General features: G+C 41.0%; 1 protein-coding gene across 5 annotated transcripts; it reads left to right on the top strand.

The window, feature by feature from the left end:
- The first annotated feature begins 11 nt into the window (after window positions 1–11).
- LOC115016456 (PH and SEC7 domain-containing protein 4) lies at window positions 12–11,790 on the top strand. 5 transcript variants are annotated; one of them, XM_029444206.1, is made up of 19 exons: window positions 719–733; window positions 845–975; window positions 1,139–1,553; window positions 3,116–3,174; window positions 3,249–3,950; window positions 4,310–4,391; window positions 4,553–4,841; window positions 5,487–6,491; window positions 6,792–6,872; window positions 6,967–7,079; window positions 7,191–7,249; window positions 7,342–7,431; window positions 7,518–7,561; window positions 7,665–7,837; window positions 9,061–9,131; window positions 9,357–9,502; window positions 9,609–9,753; window positions 10,522–10,668; window positions 11,009–11,790. In XM_029444206.1, exons 5-19 carry the CDS (start codon window positions 3,423–3,425, stop codon window positions 11,294–11,296), a joined length of 3,261 nt encoding a protein of 1,086 aa, XP_029300066.1. In that variant the 5' UTR covers window positions 719–733; window positions 845–975; window positions 1,139–1,553; window positions 3,116–3,174; window positions 3,249–3,422; the 3' UTR covers window positions 11,297–11,790. The 5 variants fall into 5 exon arrangements, with proteins under 5 accessions (XP_029300067.1, XP_029300065.1, XP_029300066.1 ...); XM_029444207.1 differs by lacking the exons at window positions 719–733; window positions 845–975 and adding an exon at window positions 12–282; XM_029444205.1 differs by having other exon boundaries at window positions 693–975.
- The last annotated feature ends 7,246 nt before the right edge of the window (window positions 11,791–19,036 follow it).

A 19,036-nucleotide genomic window follows, 5' to 3' on the forward strand; every position in this document is an offset into this window, starting at 1 on the left:
GATGGTTTTGTTTTGCTAACACGTCTACAGCGCCCCTGCTGGTGTGGAGGGGGAATCGTTGGATTAGCCGGGCCCTAGCTAACGTTACTATGATAATGTTTACAAAAATACCCACGGTGATAAATGGTGTTTAAATAGCAACAAGAAGAACTGCAAAACTAAAGCAGCACTACTGGGTCACTACTAATAATACTACTAATACTACTAAGCTAAATCAGCTACTACAACCCCTAGCTAGCACCTAACTCACTGCAACTGCAAGGATGCTCACATAAATGCTAGGTAATGCTAATATTTTTTAATAACGGTTATCTGAATGCTACTCATGCTAACGCCACTGCTTACAATGTTTATCAAGGTTAGCTTGTTAGCTACATCAAGAGTATAGCTAATAGTGATAATGCTAATCATGTAACAAACGTTAATAATAACGAATATCAATTATATATAATATTACTAACTTGGGTTAACTAACGTTAGGCTTCTCCTAGCTAATGTGTTAGTTGGTATGCTTTAGCCTTAAGAGTAACAAGAGTGCTAATATATATTTTTTTATTGTAAATGCTTAATGTAAATGTCTTAGCTAAAAATGATGATGATGATACTCATACTCAAATGCTACTACTAATAATAAATAATAATAGAAAACAGTTTTAGCATTAACGTTAGTCACATGATTAACGTAAGAAGTTGCAAAATCATTATGTTTTGTGGTTACAAACATTAAATAAAGGTAAATATGTTACTCATCTAAGTATTTGGAGGCTAATGAAATACAAATATTATTCAGTCTTGTCTTTATAGGGAAGCCTTTAAAAAAACAATTTATGTCTGGGTTAAACAGGTTTTTCTGCCCACATCCAGACACTAAGCCAGTAAACCAAAAATAAGAGGCATGAAGTGTGCTTATGACTGATTTACAGTGAATCAGCATACCTTCTGGTTTTACCACATCATTCCTGGTGTCATTTGCAGGTATGAGCCACTCCCCTCACCTGTATGTGTATGCTTGCTTGCCTTCGGGGTAGTGGGTGTGGAAGGAGGCCTCTCAGGTGTCTGAGCTCATCTGCCAATCACAATGTGCCTTTTCTTTCTTCCTCTTCGTTGACACTCAAATTCTCCCCTTTTTTCCCCACAGCCATACCGTATTGCTGGCAGAGAAACAGGACAGCGGGAGACTGCAGTTTGATCTTTATCTTTTCAAAATGGACATGAAGCATGAAGAAGAAGAAGGAGGAGGAGGACCTGGTCCAGACTAGGACTTGTGACTTGCACAAATTGTTATGCGACACCACAGACAAAAAGGCTGCTCGGCTTAAAGAGAGCGAATGTGAGGCTTGTTTGTTGTGCGCAGCAGGGTCAGACATAATCAACTGAGGGTTATTTGTATGCGTGTGTGCATATGTGTGTGAGTGGATATGTATGTGAAGGTGCAGCAGTTTGACAGCGGCATAAACCCAGTATAACACATCGGTGAGTCTTTCCCCCCCACAAGACTTAAAACCTCACAAGCCGACTGATCATATGATGTTGCTTTAAAGAGCCTGGAGGGGGTAAGTCATGCTTCACAGTTGAAAAGACTCCTACTAATGAGATTTTTTTTTTCTCGCTCTTTGAAAATGTTCAAATTCATGTCTATGCCATGTTCGCTGAAGGTAATGAAAGACACAGGGGGTGTTTATCCTCTTTAGACACATTCTATTATTATACGTACAAATATTGAAGTCGTTCCAAATCTTTCACTTTACCCAGTGTGGCTGTGTTCCTCTTTTTATTTAATCTCTCTGTGGTGTGCTGTATAAACTTCCCATTCATTGTACACACCTTTTCCTGGTACCCTCCACTTGGGGCATTCTGCAGTTTGTTTGAGTAACGTTTGGCTAAAACTGAAAGTATCCTGATTTATTTTTGTTGTTTTCTATTTGATGAAGATGTCAAAAGTGTTGCTCTCTAGAAATCTCAAGTCGTCTCAACAGTGCTGCCAAAGATAACATCACACGCGGAGGATTAACTGTGTTATCATGTGAAACACAATATTTTGTCAAAGAGCAGCAAGAGATTGTAAACCAGCACTGTATAATATCAGAATCGTCCAAACTCTTTTGTTATTCAGCGTATTAAACTGTCAGATTCTCACTTATGAATCTCAAGGGAGATAATACTGCTTGAACCTTTTTTTTTTAATTTAAGTACCTCCACATTTTTTGTTTCAACTCAGTTTTATTCATTCAACAGATGACCCTCTTTGGTAATCTCTGTTAACTCTCGTGCATGTGCTGTAGCACTTGCACCCTGACAGGAACTGAGATGTTAGCACCCACACAGGAAATGTGGTCATGGTCTGTCCCGGATGTTGGTTGCATGATGTGAATAGAATAATGCAGAGTGTAGAAATACAAACAAGTACGACAGAGAGAGACAGACAGATACAATATGAGGCTTTTTTTAAATGTGCTCATCACCAGTACAACACAGATGGCATCTTGTTGTTGATGTTCTGTAGCTGGCCTTGGTTTGCGTTTAAAACCAATGCAGGGTTTGATCCTTTGCCCAGAGTCACCGTGCAGTGTGGTGATAAATGATAAACACAGGACGTAGGCAGTTAAACCGCTCACCAGCAACATCCCCTCCACTCTCTCTGTCTATTTCTCGATCCCCACCATACACTCTCTCTCTCTCTCTCTCTCTCTCTCTCTCTCTCTTTATCTCTCTTTCTCCTTCTATCTCTCTTGCTTACTTGCTCGGCTGATTTTCTGTGTCTGCAGTCAGGAAGTGCAAACATGCTAAAAGTTGCACCTGCAGTGCCACGCCGAGAAGTTAAAACAATTGACAAATGAGCAGCTCAGGCTAAAAAAACCCATCTCCAGGTTGGATTATTATAACATACAAGTGGTGAGTGTTTTGAGTGTTTTGAGTATTTTTACGCTTTCAGAGTCGTAAAGATTTGATTTCAGTCTTGTTTTTTGCTCGGAGTGTCGTGTGTAATTTAGAAATGCTGTTCTCAGTAGTTTTAAATGTAAACGTAGTTTAAGTCTTATGAGTTATGGCTTTTTTTTTGTCTCTCAGCTAATCAGATGTTCCTGGAGGTTACCCAACATTTTTGTTTTCATTTCAGGAAGAATCAGTTTCACAGAACAATTTGCCCTTTGTACCACAATACCAGGCTCCCACAATGTAAGGAAATTATTTCTATAACTGCTTCAGACGGGGTCAAATATCTTTAAACATTTATTTTTCTCTTGTTACAGATCTGTGAATGGCGCCATTGGAGGTCGTAACATGCTTCAGGATTTCACATTTATGGAATTTTATAAGATGATCCTTCATACGTCAGAGGAGGACATTTTGTAGCGAGACAACATTTACAGCTACATCGTCTTTCCACCAAAACCCACAAACGGAACTGACTGAGATACAAGCTAATGGAGGAGGAAAACTTGTGTGCCTCTCTGCCAGATGTTACAGATTCAGTCTTTCAGCAGCCTCGAGAAGACTCATGGACCTCCATCGACCACCAGTACATCAATGGAGAGCAAGAGAGCGTTGTGTGGGGCGACGCAGAGGTGCAGGTACACCAGGCACACGGGACAAACCAACTCAATCTCTCTCCGAAGGCAGGACGAGAGACGCCTGAGGAGGCAGAAGAGTGGGAGAAGATAATATGGCCGGTGCACCCCATGACCTGTAGCAGTGCTTCGCTTTCTTTTGCCACAGTGCAGTGGGACATGCCTGATCCCTCTGCAGAGACATGTTCACTCATGACTGACAGCAGATTGGCCAATGAGCCGGACTCTGGTGGAGTGATGAGTCAAGAGACCACTTCCCCGTCACTTCACCGATCTCAAAACGTTAACGCGGTGCTTTTCATACAGGGCGGCAGAGGGGAAGAAGATGAGTTTGAGTCACGGCTTCTGATCTCCAACCTAGAGTGGACAGGAAACGTCTCAAAGGTACGTACCGCATGTGAGGAGAGACAAAACGAGGTGTGAAGTCGTCATGCTGCCTTTTATTTAAAATTCTATTTCTGTGCGTTTTCTGTGTGCATATACTCCTTCAAATGTCCTGTGTCATTAACCCTTCCTTCACTGAGCACTGACTCTGGCCTCACCACTTTAGTCTTCATCTCTTCAGAGACACGTGCTTGCGTTACTGTAGTAGGTCGAGCAGAGGTGGGAGGATTAGAGTGGACATCATGTTGGTCAGATGAGGCTCAGAGTGCAGCTTCTTCTAAATCGCGCCCCCGCTGGTAATTACAAGCTTTTTCCCGCAACTCATGTTCATGATCTGTGGCCTGTGTTGCAATTTACAGCCATGTGACGCTGCAGATGTGCAAGAGCCGCCGACACAGGAACAGGAAGGTTCACCACATGAGCTGTTAGACAGTAATAACGGTACGTATCACTCAGAGAGACGCATTTAATTAGTTGTTGAATAGCAAATGTTGTCCCATTTTTTTGCTCAGTTTGATAATTCCAACTGGAGGCTGCTTGTGGCTCATTTTGTATTAGAAATGAGATGTTCTGTGATGTTCACCTTCTAAACACTCTTCCAGAAATCCGGACAGAAGAAGAAGAGGGACACTCGGCGACGTCCGATCCTGTTGAAGCTGTGGACTTAATCTCAGAAGATGAAGCGGACAGTTTTGTAGATTTAAAACTAGAGGAGGAACAGGAGGAACTCGACGTTTTGCTGACTGGACAGGGAGACTCAGAGGAAGAGCAAACTTCAGCGAATGGTGTTGAGAACGAGGAGGAAGGCGAGGGAGAAGAGGAGGAGCAGATCAATGTGTCCTGCCCTGAGGAAAGTGAAGAGGGAAAAGCCGTCAGCTGTCTGAGTGATGTGTGAGTATCATGGACTTAACTTTAGAAAGAGGAACAGGAAGTGGGTATTAACAGTAAATGTCATTAATGATGAATGTCGTTAGTCACAGTATTAGTTGCTGTTATAAGGAAAGGCAGGGCAATTCTATTTATAGAGCACCGTTCAGACACAAGGCAATTCAAAGTGCTTTACAGGGGCTTAGATTTGAGATTCAACATATTCAATATAAGACGTTAAGAAAATATAAAAAAGTGTATTTAAAAGACGAGAAGAAGAAAATAAGCAGTTAGAAATAAATTGCATTTTAAAAAGCAAGAAAAGTAAAAGTAAATAAATAGTTACAGATTAAAAACGAGTTTTATATGTAATTTATTAGAAAGTCGCAGTAAACAATAATGTTTTATGAACTGATTTAAATGAGCTGACAGTTTTAGCAGACCTCAAGTATCATGGGATCATAGAAACTAAAATCTGCTTCACCTTGTTTTCTGATCCTGGAAACACTGAGTACATCTGTCCTAGATGACCTGAATGCTTCGTAAATAATAGGATTTTAAAATCTTATCATTTGACCCACAGGAAGCCAATGCAGGGATTCAGGGACCGGTGTAATGGGATTCACTTTACACATTAACTACAATGCATATTTCATCCACACTTCTTAGGGAGCTTCCTGCAGAGCCACTACAAGCTGACGACACTGGACCAACTATAAACACAGATAAGCTAATTGATCTGCCGCAGTCAGAGCTTTTGGAGGAAAGGCGCCAATCGAGGATTGAAGAGGACGTAGAGACAGTTGAACGGTTACATGAAGATCCCACAGGTCAGACGGAAGAGCCAGAAATGTGCAAAGATGTAGATCAGAACCTGGACCCTGAACAGCCAGAGCCTGCGGACGACAATGAAGAAGCGTCAATACAGGCTGCAGATAACACAGAGGAGATAGAAAAATCACCAGTGCAGGAGACAAGTTGTTTATATCAACGAGATTGTGTCCAAACGACGTCAGAGGACGTAAAGCCGTCACCTCGGCCTGAAGGCGCTGAGTCCGAGCAGGTTGAGAGGACCGAAGAGTCGGAGCAGATCCAAGCAGACGTGTCACAAGACTCTGACCAATTAGGACGGTTGCAACATCTGGAACCAGAGATGACAGAAGAGTCAACCCAACCTGAAACTGCAGAGCTGCCAGAGGACTCTACTCAGTCAGAGCCGACAGTTTGTGTTGAAGCCGAAGACCCCGGAGACGCAAAGCAGCAAGAACAGACGGAGCCACCGGAGCAGAATGAGCAGACGCCGCAAACGGCCGACTCGTCTCAGCCAACGCTCTCTGAGCAGCTTGTGCAGCCAGAGACAGATGAGTCAGAAATAACAGAGCAGCTGTCTCCCGAGGCCGAGGTCACGCAGCAGACAGCAGAGGCCGAGTTCAATCAGGTGGACAAACAGGCTGAGACGTCACATCAGGGTGAAGAAGAGGAAGGAGGTGCTGAGGATGGATCCGTGCAAACAGTTGAGGCAAATGGAGAGAAACCCGAAGCCCCTGAGACGGCAGCAGCGCCTCATATGAATGGAGACGAGGTGAACAGAGAGATGGCCCGCCGCCTCGCTCAACGACTGTTTAAGTTGGATGATGTCCAACGTGTGGACGTGGTGAAGCACTTAGACAAAGAGTAAGCACATAGTATAAATATATATATTTTTAATAATCCTCGTTTGGTTTTTTCCTTGACAGTTACAGTTGACATGAACAGTAAGTTCCTCTATAAGCCCTGGCCATCATAAGCTTGACCACACCCTCCTGCTTTGCCTCCAAATGAGATTAAATGGCGCCAATAATCATCCTCAAAATATTGTCAAGATTATTGCGTTAAAGATTTATTGCTTTCTAATTCTGAGCCAGAAAAAACAGATAATATAACGTCGAATAAATAAATAAATAAACGCTGACACAGAATGTTTTCTCTGTTCAGTAACGACTTCAGTCGTGCTGTCGGGGAGGAATACCTCAAACTCTTTGACTTCACCGGGCAAACTCTCGATCATGCCCTGAGGTAAGAATAACACAGGTGGAGCTTTGATTTCACGCAGTGACATCTCACAACACACGCTCATAAAAGGTCTCGTAATCCTGTTTCTCTCTCTCAGATCTTTTCTGAAAGTGGTGGTACTAATAGGAGAGACCCAGGAGAGAGAGCGTGTGCTGCAGCATTTCGCCTGCCGCTTCCAACAGTGCAACCCCGACTCCTTTACCTCCTCAGGTGAGCCTCAGTCATGGTTTTTACTTTTAGTTTTCTGCTTAAAGATACAGCAGCGAGCGCTCACATGTGACTGAATCAATGTGTAATTATCCATCTATATAACATCCTCAGAGTCTGCGTTGGCTCTCACATGTGCTTTGATGCTTCTCAACACTGACTTGCACGGACAGGTGGGAAACATTTATGATTTATTTACATCCTAAGTTACCAGATGATCTCTGTTGGGCATTTAGTCAACCACACGTTTTCTGTGTTTTAACAGAACGTAGGAAAATGCATGTCCTCGTCTAAATTTGTGTCCAACCTCGATGGGATGAGTGAAGGAGAAAACTTCAGCAAGGATCTATTAAAGGTAACGCTGACGCTGATTTTTTCAGAACGCAAAATCATTGTTGGTGAAAATAATTGAACCTTTTTCCCTCTACATCTACATTGCAGAGTCTTTACAATTCAATAAAGAGTGAGCCGCTGGAGTGGGCTATGTAAGTGCACTGATGTAATATCATCTCATCATCTTTTCTTCGTCATGCTTCATATGCATATAATCTCACACATGCATTAAGAACCTGTCTCTGCATGTTAAAGTGACGAGGAGGAGTTGAAGAGCTCCGTGTTGACGGACGATGACGCAGGAGTAGATGCGCCGCTGCGTTCGAAAGCCAACCCCTTCCAGGACGTTCCTCATGACGAAACGGCCTCGGTGGCCAAACAGGGATTCCTCCAGAGAAAGCTGCACGCTGACATTGACGGCAAACGCAGTGAGTGAGACACAAACACCTGTCTACCTTTGAGGATAATCATGATTTAGGGTCATTTGACATTAATAAAATCAACACCATCATTAGATCTCATGTCAGATGGGGTTTGGTGTTGATCATCACATAACAGTGAGCTGAGGATTTCTGATGTTTGGCTACGGTGTCCAAAATAGATTATTTGTATTGCAACAGGGATAAGGGCAGCTGGCAACAGAATGACCTATCATACCCAAATGTTAAGTTTAAAGGCCTACACTTAGGTTGGATTTTATATATATATATATATATATTACATATCTATATCTATATATAGATAAGATATATATATATATATATGTAATATAGATATATAGATATGTAATATATATATATATGTGTAATATATATGTGTAATATATATATATGTGTAATATATATATATATGTGTAATATATATATATATGTGTAATATATATATATATATGTGTAATATATATATATGTGTAATATATATATATATATATATATGTGTAATATATATATATATATATATATATATATATATATATGTGTAATATATATATATATATTACATATATATATATATAGATATGTAATAAATATATATATATATATATATATATATATATTACATATATATAGATATATAGATATGTAATAAATATATATATATATATATATATATATATATTACATATATATATATATATATATATATATAACATATATATATATATATATGTAATATAGATATTTCATAGACAATTGTCCTTTTTCACTTATACAAAACTCTGACCTTTTACAGGTCAAAATGCAAATGAGAGATGTGTCAGTGGTATAGTGAAACGTAATGTTTAATTTAAAATCTTTGGGTTTTTGTTTTTCATTTTGTTTAGATTTTTTTAAATGTATATTTTGTATTATTTTACGTATTGTTAAATTTTTCATTTTATCACTATTCATTTTTTTAGATATATTTAAAAAAAGATTCTCACTCGCATAAATAAAGAGATCGTATGCTATTTTAACTAATAATTTATAGTGAGATATTTCTCGGACGTGTTGATATTACTGCGGGAGATTCATCTCTTCATTAATTGAAGAACTTTGCTATTTGATCATTTCTTGGCGTTCTGATATCTGCAACAAGTGGTCTTCATCACGGAGGGCTTTTGTATCAATAACACATCTTCATGCACCTGCTGAATGTTTGTGTGCTGCAGCTCCGTGGGGGAAGAGAAGCTGGAAGACTTTCTACGGAGTGCTGAAGGGAATGGTCCTTTACTTGCAGAAGGTCAGTAACTCAGCTCTTGCTTTTTCAGAATTGTCCATTAGGATCACGGCTTTAACGAATGTCATCTTTATCTGCAACTGTGCAGAAATACCGAGTTTAAACCGAATGAATAGACTTTTGATTGAGAATTTGAATGTGAACGTTATTGAATTGTCTTATTAGCACTCATTATTAAAGGTTTGCTTCCCTACAGTATAGATCATTTAGTGTCTTTGTGTGTGACAGGATGATTATGGGAGGGATCAGCCGACTAACGAGGAGGTGGTGAGCGTGCACCACTCTCTGGTCGAGCAGGCGGCCGACTACACCAAGAAGCCTCACGTCTTCCGCCTGCAGACGGCTGACTGGAGGGTTTTCCTCTTCCAGGCCTCGTAAGTCACAGCAGCGTGTTTATATATATATGTGTGTGTGTGTGTGTGTGTGTGTGTTTGTGTCGAAGAGTCGGACAGTCAGTGTCACCGTTTGTTTTCCTCTCAGATCCAAACTGGAGATGTTTTCATGGATCAGCCGCATCAACCTGGTTTCAGCTCTTCACTCCTCGCCTCCGTTCCCCGCCGCCGTCGGCTCTCAGAGGAGGTTCTTCAGACCGGTCCTCCCCTCCTCGCTGTCGGCTCACACTCTGGTACACACTCGTACTACTCTTTCTTATAATTACAAGTCATTTTGTGTACGAATGTGTGTTTTTTCAGTATTCTTTTAATGTTTTGGCTCAGTGTTACAGATGATAATGTCCTGGGAGATTCTAGCTTCTGGGACTTTTATTTATATATGCAAAGCAACCACTTTATATCAACTGCTCTAAAAACGCTCGTTGGTCATGCTACAAAACAACTTGTGTTATCAATCTAGCTCATGCTTTGCCTCGTCGCTCTCAAAATACCTGTTACGCGCTCCAACTTCAGGTCCAAAGTCCCATTTCACCAGACATATTACAAGCTATTACCATGATAGACATGTACAGATACATTTCATAAAATATCAATTGTTTCCATTTGCTTTTTTCTCTCTAATATCAAGAACAACCTCATCACATGTGTATTTTTGAACAATCTCTTTTGTCCTATCAACGCGAGACTATGTCAATTCAGCCGAACAGTGGACACATGTTAGAATAGTCGTAAATGTTAAAACTATTGTCCGTTATATAACAACATGAGCTTGAATCACAAAGCTGTTTTATTGCAACTTTGATAACTGCTAATACAGACAGGAATTACACCATGTACATTTCCCATAATGCACTCCTGTACTGTAAACTCTCCTGCAACGCTTCACCTCTGCAGCTGGAGTAAGACGGGCAGTAATACTTGCTTCTTCCTGTTCCATAAATTGCATAAAATGAATTTGAATGAAGCCTTTAATCTGTTCCTCTGCTCTTCTCCCTGTGCAGGAGCGTCAGCTGCAGTCCTATGCAGGAATGCTGGAGTCCTTTAAGGCGGACTTGTCGTACCTGCAGCAAAACCTGCCTGAGCGAAAAAAAGCCAAAGCCAGGGAGCTGGAGGAGCATCGTGTGAGAGCGGAGTACCTGCATCACGAGGTAATGAAGAAGCTGCGAGCGAACGTTTGTGTTCACAAGAGTAAAAAGTGGGGCCGCAACTAAAGATTATTTTCATTGTCAATTGTTGATTCTTTTCTCATTTAAATGATTAGTTGTTATAAAATGACAGAAAATGGTGGAAAATGTCGATCATTGTTTCCCAAAGCCCAAGATGACGTCCTCAAATATCTTGTTTTGTCCACAACTCAAATATATATTTAATATACTGTCATATCACCATCAATCGTTTATCAAAATAGTCGACAATTAATCAATTACTCTTCACAGATATAGTAAAAAGCCCCATAAGTGACCCTTTCATGTTGTTGAAACCCTGCAGATGTGTCGCTATGAGATCTACATCCAGGGCCTGGAGGCCTGGAAGAGCGTGAAGAAGACAGGCACCGGCGTGTTGAGCATCGCGGACCTGAAGATGTTTGATAAAGCAGTGTGTGCAGACTCTGTGGGGGAGGAAGAGGAGGAGGAATGCATGCTGAAGAAGTCCCACTCCAGCCCCTCTCTGGACCTGGAGATGGCTCTCCCGACGGTGATCAAAGTGAGACGCAACATCTCAGAAAGACGGACTTACCGCAGGACCATCATTCCTCGATGGAATAAAGAGTCCTGAAAGGTGTTTAACGACCGGTTAAAAATGCAGATCAATAAACTTCTGCTGTGAGCTGACAGGACGTCAGTCTTTTAGTTTGTGGATATCTGCCTCAGCGAGTTATTGTTTTTGTTTTAGAGTTTCTTCTGGATTTTTATCTTGTGCACTTTTACAAAAATAAACCTCAGGGAATCCCAAACCCTCAATCTCTCTCAGGATCGAAAGTGGGAACCTGACTCATTTGTTGAGTGACTCAAAATGTCCGGACCTAATTTATTTAGTTTTGTCTGTAGTGGTACTCAAAATGGTACAAAGTTGTTCTGTTTTTTTTTTTTTTTTGGGCAAAAATGTGCCTTTAAAATGTAAACCACTAGAGGATGCTGTAGTACAGCACAACTGTGAGTGACAGGATGTGCTGTTTCTTTTTTAAGAATCCATTGCACTTTTATTGTTTTTAATATTATGTATATTATGTGGATGTCAACGTTACATATTGTTTTTAAATGAAGGTTTTTTTTTCCAAAATGTAATGTATTTCTTTTCTCTTTTGGGAAATATTAAATGTTACTTTTATTCATCGTTCAGTGTGGGTGTTTGAGGTTCCTGTAAATCAGTTTGAATTTAGATACAACAAATAGTAAATGAAACATTTACTGCACAGTTTCAGGTTTTTGGGAGCCGTAATGTCAGATATAAACATTTTTCCTTTTATTACAAGAGTTGTAATTCTAAAAGATGTTTTAGTAAGTAAGAGAAAGAACATTTGAAGACTTTCTGTTTTTACACACAACTTAAAATCTGCTTTATTATTAATATCTAACCACAGTAAAGAGGTTGCTGTGTGTGTCACTGGTAGCACTTATATAACAGAACCATATATCATAACATTATGAGAAAATGTGCTTTCTAATCTCAAAATATTTTTGTTCAACACTGAGCTCTTAGAGTAAGAAGGCTTTTAAATTATTAATCACAGGGCCGCAGTGAGAGTTTCAGTCTGATGAAACTGAGAGATTAACTCAGAGTTAAATCAAGCAGAAGATCCGGTCTTTACAGTAGTTTGTTTAAATAATGGGGTTTCTGGGAAAAGTATGATAACAATTACTTTACAGTCACTTGCAGGTCTACATTTGAATTATTCTCATTACATGTCGCCACAACTGCAAAAAACACAGAAGAGTGAGTGAGTGTGTGTGTGTGTTGTGTGTGTGTGTGTGTGTGTGTGTGTGTGTGTGTGTGTGTGTGTGTGTGTGATCGCTCTAAGTGGCACGGGCCCCATTTTGTTCTCTTTCAGCCTGACATGTTGAGCAGCAGTCGACCTGGGGCGGTCAACAATAAGAGCAGGATGTCTGGAGTTAAGCCCCCGCCCCCACCTCTCTCTCTCTCACACACACACACACACACACACACACACACACACACACACACACACACACACACACACAGGAATGTGATGTGACAATAGGAAACGCAATGAAGAACACAGACAATACAGACAGGGACTGTTTGGGTGTCCGGATTGGATCAAGGCGCTGGACAAGTGGACGTTTCATTAAAGCCGAAGCTCCTTGTTCAGATTTATTCAAGATTTTTCCCTCCTGGACAGACGTCAGCGCAAACTCTGACTGATCATCTGCGGTGCTTAGTTAACGTGATAATGCTCAACTTCTTGTCCTATGAATGGAAGCAGTCTCCATTCATTCACAGGAATAACAACAGCTCATTAAGATAAAGTCAGATTTTGCAGATGAGGGTGACTGATGGGCCACATGAGTGACAGGGGCCCAGGGCCATCATAGCACCTTCAGAGATGCGGCTGGCGACGCTCAGAGGCGACGCTAAAAGGCGATGCTAAAAGGCGACGCTTAAAGGCGACGCCATCTCGACTAACCTACATGTTCTCGGGCCTGTGACGAAACGTTACAGCAAGAGGTGTCCGTTAGTGCCTCTTGTTCTTCATATCAAATTGAAATGTTTGATAATGCTCTGGGACACAATCTGTGCTGGAGGTGTTCGTTGTGTGCTGGCGTCATACAGGAGCTCTCGACCAAAAGCTTCTTCTCACATGACCTGTGGACCATGACTTCAGCAGTGGTGGTGGCCTTGTTTTGGAGTGCCATCTCTCTCCTCCTCTCCAACAACAATAATGACCGACTGGAGCAGCAGGGGCTGCATTAGCTGCTGGGTTCAGAGGGCATTCTTCCCAAGGAATTGGCCTGTTTTTGTTCCATCTGCGCCACTCCATTCTCGAGCTTTGTGCGACTCAGTCAGGCCTGGGTGGGTAATTAAAAAGGCAAGAGCTCAAGTTGTGATCATTAGGGGCTTGTCCAGCATGGGCTCCAAAAAAGGACCCTGACACGTAAGGTCAGCCTTTTTTTTTTAACGCTTTCCTCCTCCCCCTCACTCACAACCTTACTTTGAACATTGCTCAACATCCACAATGGCTCTGAAATGCTCTGTAAATATAAGCACCTGCAAACACAGCCAACAAACATCAACTGTACTGTAAACACTCACATTCATCCCTGGGCTTTTTTTCTGCCCTCGATGCTCCTCCTGACGCTCATTCTCCATCTGCTGCTGACGCTTTGCACGCTCTACTTGTTACTTTTTATCTCTTATCCGCACTAACACTTGATTTCTCCCACTCTGGCTATTGAAAAAAACATTTTTTTTGTCTCCCTCTTGGTGTGTGTGTGTGTGTGAGTGTGTGTGTGTGTGTCCCTCCTCCATCCTTCGCTCTTGACTGCTGCTGTTGTGATTTCTCCGTCCAGGGCCCTCGAAGCCTCTCTGTGGTCCTTTCAGGGGTTTTGTTTTTCCACTCAGACTCCATTATCCTCTTTCACCGAGACATTAACTAATAACTCCTTCTAATTCTCTTCAAGCGTCCACTTGTACCAGACATCCCCTGTACTTTTGTACAATCACAGCAATATATTCGGTTTCGACACTAGTGTAATTTTCAGTGTATAGTGATATTCCTTTATCGCTGCAACTTGATTCGAAACAAATGAGAGGCACTGAAGAAAAACATCTTCCGTTCCTTTTTCCCCCCTGCAGTCTGAACTCATTAGTATTGCTTCTCTCATGGCCAGACATTTTCATTTTATTTGCCTATCAGACCCAAACACGAATCACTCTTTAGATTTTCATCAGAGCCGACCCTTCATCCCCCTTTTACAAATGCTAGCTTTTTGTAGCATGAGAGGAGCCTCTCATTGAGAGGGTTAAGGCAAGTGCCATGCTTAGGGGCATTTAAATGCATGACCTCTTTTTGCCCTCTCTTCCACACACACACACACACACACACACACACACACACACACACACGCACACTCCTACCTCTGACAACACTCCTCGGGCACAGTGGCTTTTAAGATGCAGGACAAACATACCAGTCGGCGCTCCGTGGGTTAATGTAGAGCAGAGGAAGAATGTTTGCGAACTAATCTCCTCCATCTTATCGCGTTTCATCTTCCAACTCAAACGGCAATCGGTTAACTTTAATTCAAATCTTTGAATATTTGCATTTTATCCTTTCTCTGACTAATAATGTTTAAACTACTGTGCAATTCAAGGATAAAACCGCATTATCGGGATGTGTTTGTGATGTTGAATGAGCTGTGTGTTGGACTCCCCTGGCCTCCACAGGTCAACCCTCTCCCTCAGGGCAGTACCTGATACCTGGTAGATTTTATCCACCTCCATGTGTGTGTGTATAGTGCTGAATGTGTGTGTGCTTTGAAAGGTGCGTTTTTCTTGATGTCTTCCAGTCAATAGCTGCTTCCTGCCTTCAGGGCCGGTGTGTTGTTTAATAGGCTGGTCGGACACAGGGCACCTGTGTTTCCTCCCTCCGCCTGCTCCCACACAGAAACACCCTCTGTTTGACCACTTTGCTCTGTTTGACTGGCACATTTGTTCCAGGTGCACGATGGTTAAAGGTGGAGGAGATTAGATATCTTCTTGAAATGTGAGGAAGGCGTTGTCATTTGAAGTCCGCTCAGGTGTTCGGAGGCCTTTCTTCTGGCATAAAATGTCTCTCATACCAACATTCGATGGGTCGGTCCACCGCTTTGGTCCAGACTGAAGTATCTGTTTGATGGATTGCCGTGAAGTTTTTGTGTGAACATTTAAGGTCCCCAGAGGATGAATCCTAATAAGTTTCTTTATCCTATGACTTTTCATCTACCAACAGGTCAAATGTTTCAGTTACATATCTTAACATTTTCTTTGGTCATTCGTGTTCCCAGAGGATGAATCCTACTGAGTCTCTCTTTCCCTCTTACACCACCATGAGGTCAATTTATTGACAGGTATTGATTATTTAACTTGAAAAAAAGGTTGAATCGCCGACTAACTTGTTGTTGCCGATGCTTTCAAACACATCTAGAAGATTTTCCGCTGAGGAAGGTCAAAAGATGTGGGTGAAAGCTGGAGAGATAGACGATTTTGGATTGCCATGAAGCTTGGTACAGATATTCATATCCACCTGAGGAGGAATTTTTAACAACTTTGGTAATCCCTTACTTTTCACGTCGTTCAAAGCTTCGTTTAATGACTAAATACCTGCAAAACTAACAACTTCCTTTCAGCCCCAACTGGACTTTTATGTTTACGTTTATGACTTTTTGTACATAGGAGAAGTAATGGAAGCTAATTTAAAATCCCACATTCTCATGTCTGCACACCTGGCTGATCGTTGCGTAAAAGTGGACGCAATTGTTGGATTGTTGGTTTCGGAAAGGTGCAAAAATAGTTGCACACAGCTCCCACGTTTCCAACAGACAGAAAGGTGTAGTGGGAGGCGGTCGAAGCGCAGTGACACCTTTAGTTTTGTTATAAATGTATGAAATGAGAGACGGTGTTGGCAAAGTCAACACAACAGAATAAGAATCTCACACTCTGAAAAGGGCTGCAAAATATTAAAAGAAAAAGAGGATGACTCAATGCGACAAAGGGTTCAGAATAATCATCCAGGCTTCGTCCAAAACAATTAACAAACAAGGTGATGGGTTCACTCACACAATCTGGGTTTTCTCAAGGGCCACAAAGGAGCCTGAACCGGGCGGGGCCCACACAGCAGCGCTGCCATTCAAAGTTTAAAACAACAGCGTGTTTTGCAGCTCATTTGGACAGACAAATTCTGTCAGCCTACATAATACTTATTTGCCAGGCTGAATTGGTTGGCCCAGAGTCTCGGGCCCAGAGATAAGTGGAGAACTTTCCAGATGACTGACGCAGGACAACCCCGACCCGTCATCCCACTGATTGCCACACACTCCTCTGCTGCCTTTTTGGCAGCAATTTCTCCAGGGGCCCCCATTCTGTCTTTGAGTTTGTCCCCATAATGGTGATGGGACACATGCCTTTTCCTCCATCACACACACACACACACACACACACACACACACACACACACACACACACACACACACACACACACACACAGTGTTAGTATGGCTCTGTGTTAAATGTAGTAAGTCCCAGTCGCCCCGTCCTGCCAGCTTTGTCTGCCCTCAGCTGTTCCGGCCCGGTGCCTGTATTGTGCTGCCGGGCTCATTACCAGAAGCACTGTGGCCCGAAACCTCCTCGCTAATAGGCCCAGAGAGAGACAGAGAGGAGTTATTTCTGCTGTGGCTTGTGTGTAGCGGTGTAATGTTTTGTTTTTTACTCTTTTGGCAGGGAGACTGTTAATGTTTAACGTTAACTGCTGTTATGTCTCTGGCCGGCCATCAGCCGGCTGAGGAATTTGAAATTGTGTTGAGTAAAAAGGTTTACCTCGTCTCTGTGAGGCGCATGGACTTGAAAAGCTCCTCTGTATGTATGAGTATATATGGATGTGTGTGTTTCTGCATGCCTGAGCAGGGAACTGGAAAGAATGAGTGTCCAGTCAGTTGATGGGCTGTCTGGAGTGGGCCAGGCCACTTGGATAACAATGGGATGAAGAGCAGCTATTGTTTAAAGTTTACTGGGTGTGTACAGTAGTGCGGGTGCAGGAGAGGGGTGTAAAGAGGTGAGTCAGGAAAATGGTGAAATGTGATGAGGGGGAGGCTTGGAGAGGCAGAGAGAAAGAGAAGTGCATACTGTAAACAAAAAGATGTCAGTGCTGATCTTCATCAGCAGAGAGATTCCACTCTGACTGAATTGATATTGAGGACTTTAAGTGATTGTCTCATAAGTCAGACAAAAACCTTTATACAGTCTCTTTCAAGAGTTATGTAATTAGGTTTGAGAGTTTCTTTTATGATGAATTAGGCCATGAACCACACAGAAGTTTGTGAACTGAGAATTACTGCAGAGGTTGCAGTGGTCTAATGAGACTAAACCCCAGCAATGAAACTGGAGCAAGTTCCTATGCACATTTCTTTTCAGCACTAATGGAAATCTTAAAGTTTCTGGACACAGTTTCATTTAATAAGTTACAAAAACAAAACCCGTAAAACAAAATTGTGTAATTTTCTTCACCCAATAAGTAGCATAATTAAGTAAACTAAAGGAAAACATACAAAAAACCAACAGATTGTCAAGTAAATCAATATGCAACTATATATTATATATTGGTAAATGATACATATATTTGTTATATTGGTAAATATTTGGTCAGTAAGAAAAATTGTAAAATTTGGTACATTTGAACCTATATAAAGGTTTTATAGAGCCTAATTTAAACTTTGTCTACATTTATTATAGGCTTTATATATATATATATATATATATATATTATATTATATTTTATATATATTATATTATATTTTATATATATTATATTACATTTTGCCTTTTATTATTGGCTACAAAACACATCTAAAATGTCATGAAACTACCTAATATATATATATATATATATATATATATATATATATATATATATATATATATATATATATATATATATATATACATACATACAGTAGGCCTATATTGACTGTGTGAATACTGTTTTATATTACTTAGATATTATAATACGCTGTTTTAGGTTTGTTTTCTCTCCCTGCACATTTATTCTCGTCATTATTTTCATGGAATTAATTGGATTTTAACTATAAAAATAAATAAAACTATAAACTCAACACTGATAATAAACGGCATTACTCACTGTACGATTACAATTGTTATAATATGTGCTATGTGTAATGCTAACTGTCTGAGCGCGTGCCTAAACACATAGTTTCACGTGCTGCAGGTCTCAGTGATGGAGAGCGCGCGGCCTCTCCCTCTCCATCATCCTCGCGCCGTCCCACGCGGCGGCGGCACCAGGTGGGCCGCGGCACTGCCGAACCGTGGCGTCGTTAACGCGCCGCAATTATGAGGCCGCAAAGAGGGACGAAATAATTGCAAATAAAACTACATGATGCAGAAAATAAAAAAAGAAATTAAACAGATGCGCGTGTTTTCAGGATCGTTGCTTTCGTCCTTTTAAAATGCTGAGAGGTGCAAAAAAATATGCAAAATTTCAGCTTAATTTTAGCGTGTAAGTATGAGGCTATTACTACAAATAATAATCATAATAACCATAATGATAATATAAGCAGACATTTAAAATCAAATGCTCTTGAAAATAAACTTCAGCACAGTAAACAACCCCAGCTGCCTTGGTGTGGGATAACTATACTACTTTAAACACTCAACATACCAACATAATAGTATTATTTACAGAACATACAATTTGTTTATTATTATCTTATCGTTTGTAAAGATCAAAGCCACCCTTTAAAAAAGACAACAGTAAAAACAACAGTAAATTTGTCATGCTTTAATTAA

Source organism: Cottoperca gobio, chromosome 12, assembly GCF_900634415.1.
Source record: "Cottoperca gobio chromosome 12, fCotGob3.1, whole genome shotgun sequence".
Taxonomy (NCBI): domain Eukaryota; kingdom Metazoa; phylum Chordata; class Actinopteri; order Perciformes; family Bovichtidae; genus Cottoperca; species Cottoperca gobio.

Coding starts and splice junctions, on each gene's coding strand:
- LOC115016456 (XM_029444207.1), top strand. CDS start 3,423: ATGGAGGAGGAAAACTTGTGTGCCTCTCTGCCAGATGTTACAGATTCA. Junction 3,951..4,309: donor GGACAGGAAACGTCTCAAAG/GTACGTACCGCA, acceptor TGCAATTTACAG/CCATGTGACGCTGCAGATGT. Junction 7,080..7,190: donor CGACTCCTTTACCTCCTCAG/GTGAGCCTCAGT, acceptor TAACATCCTCAG/AGTCTGCGTTGGCTCTCACA.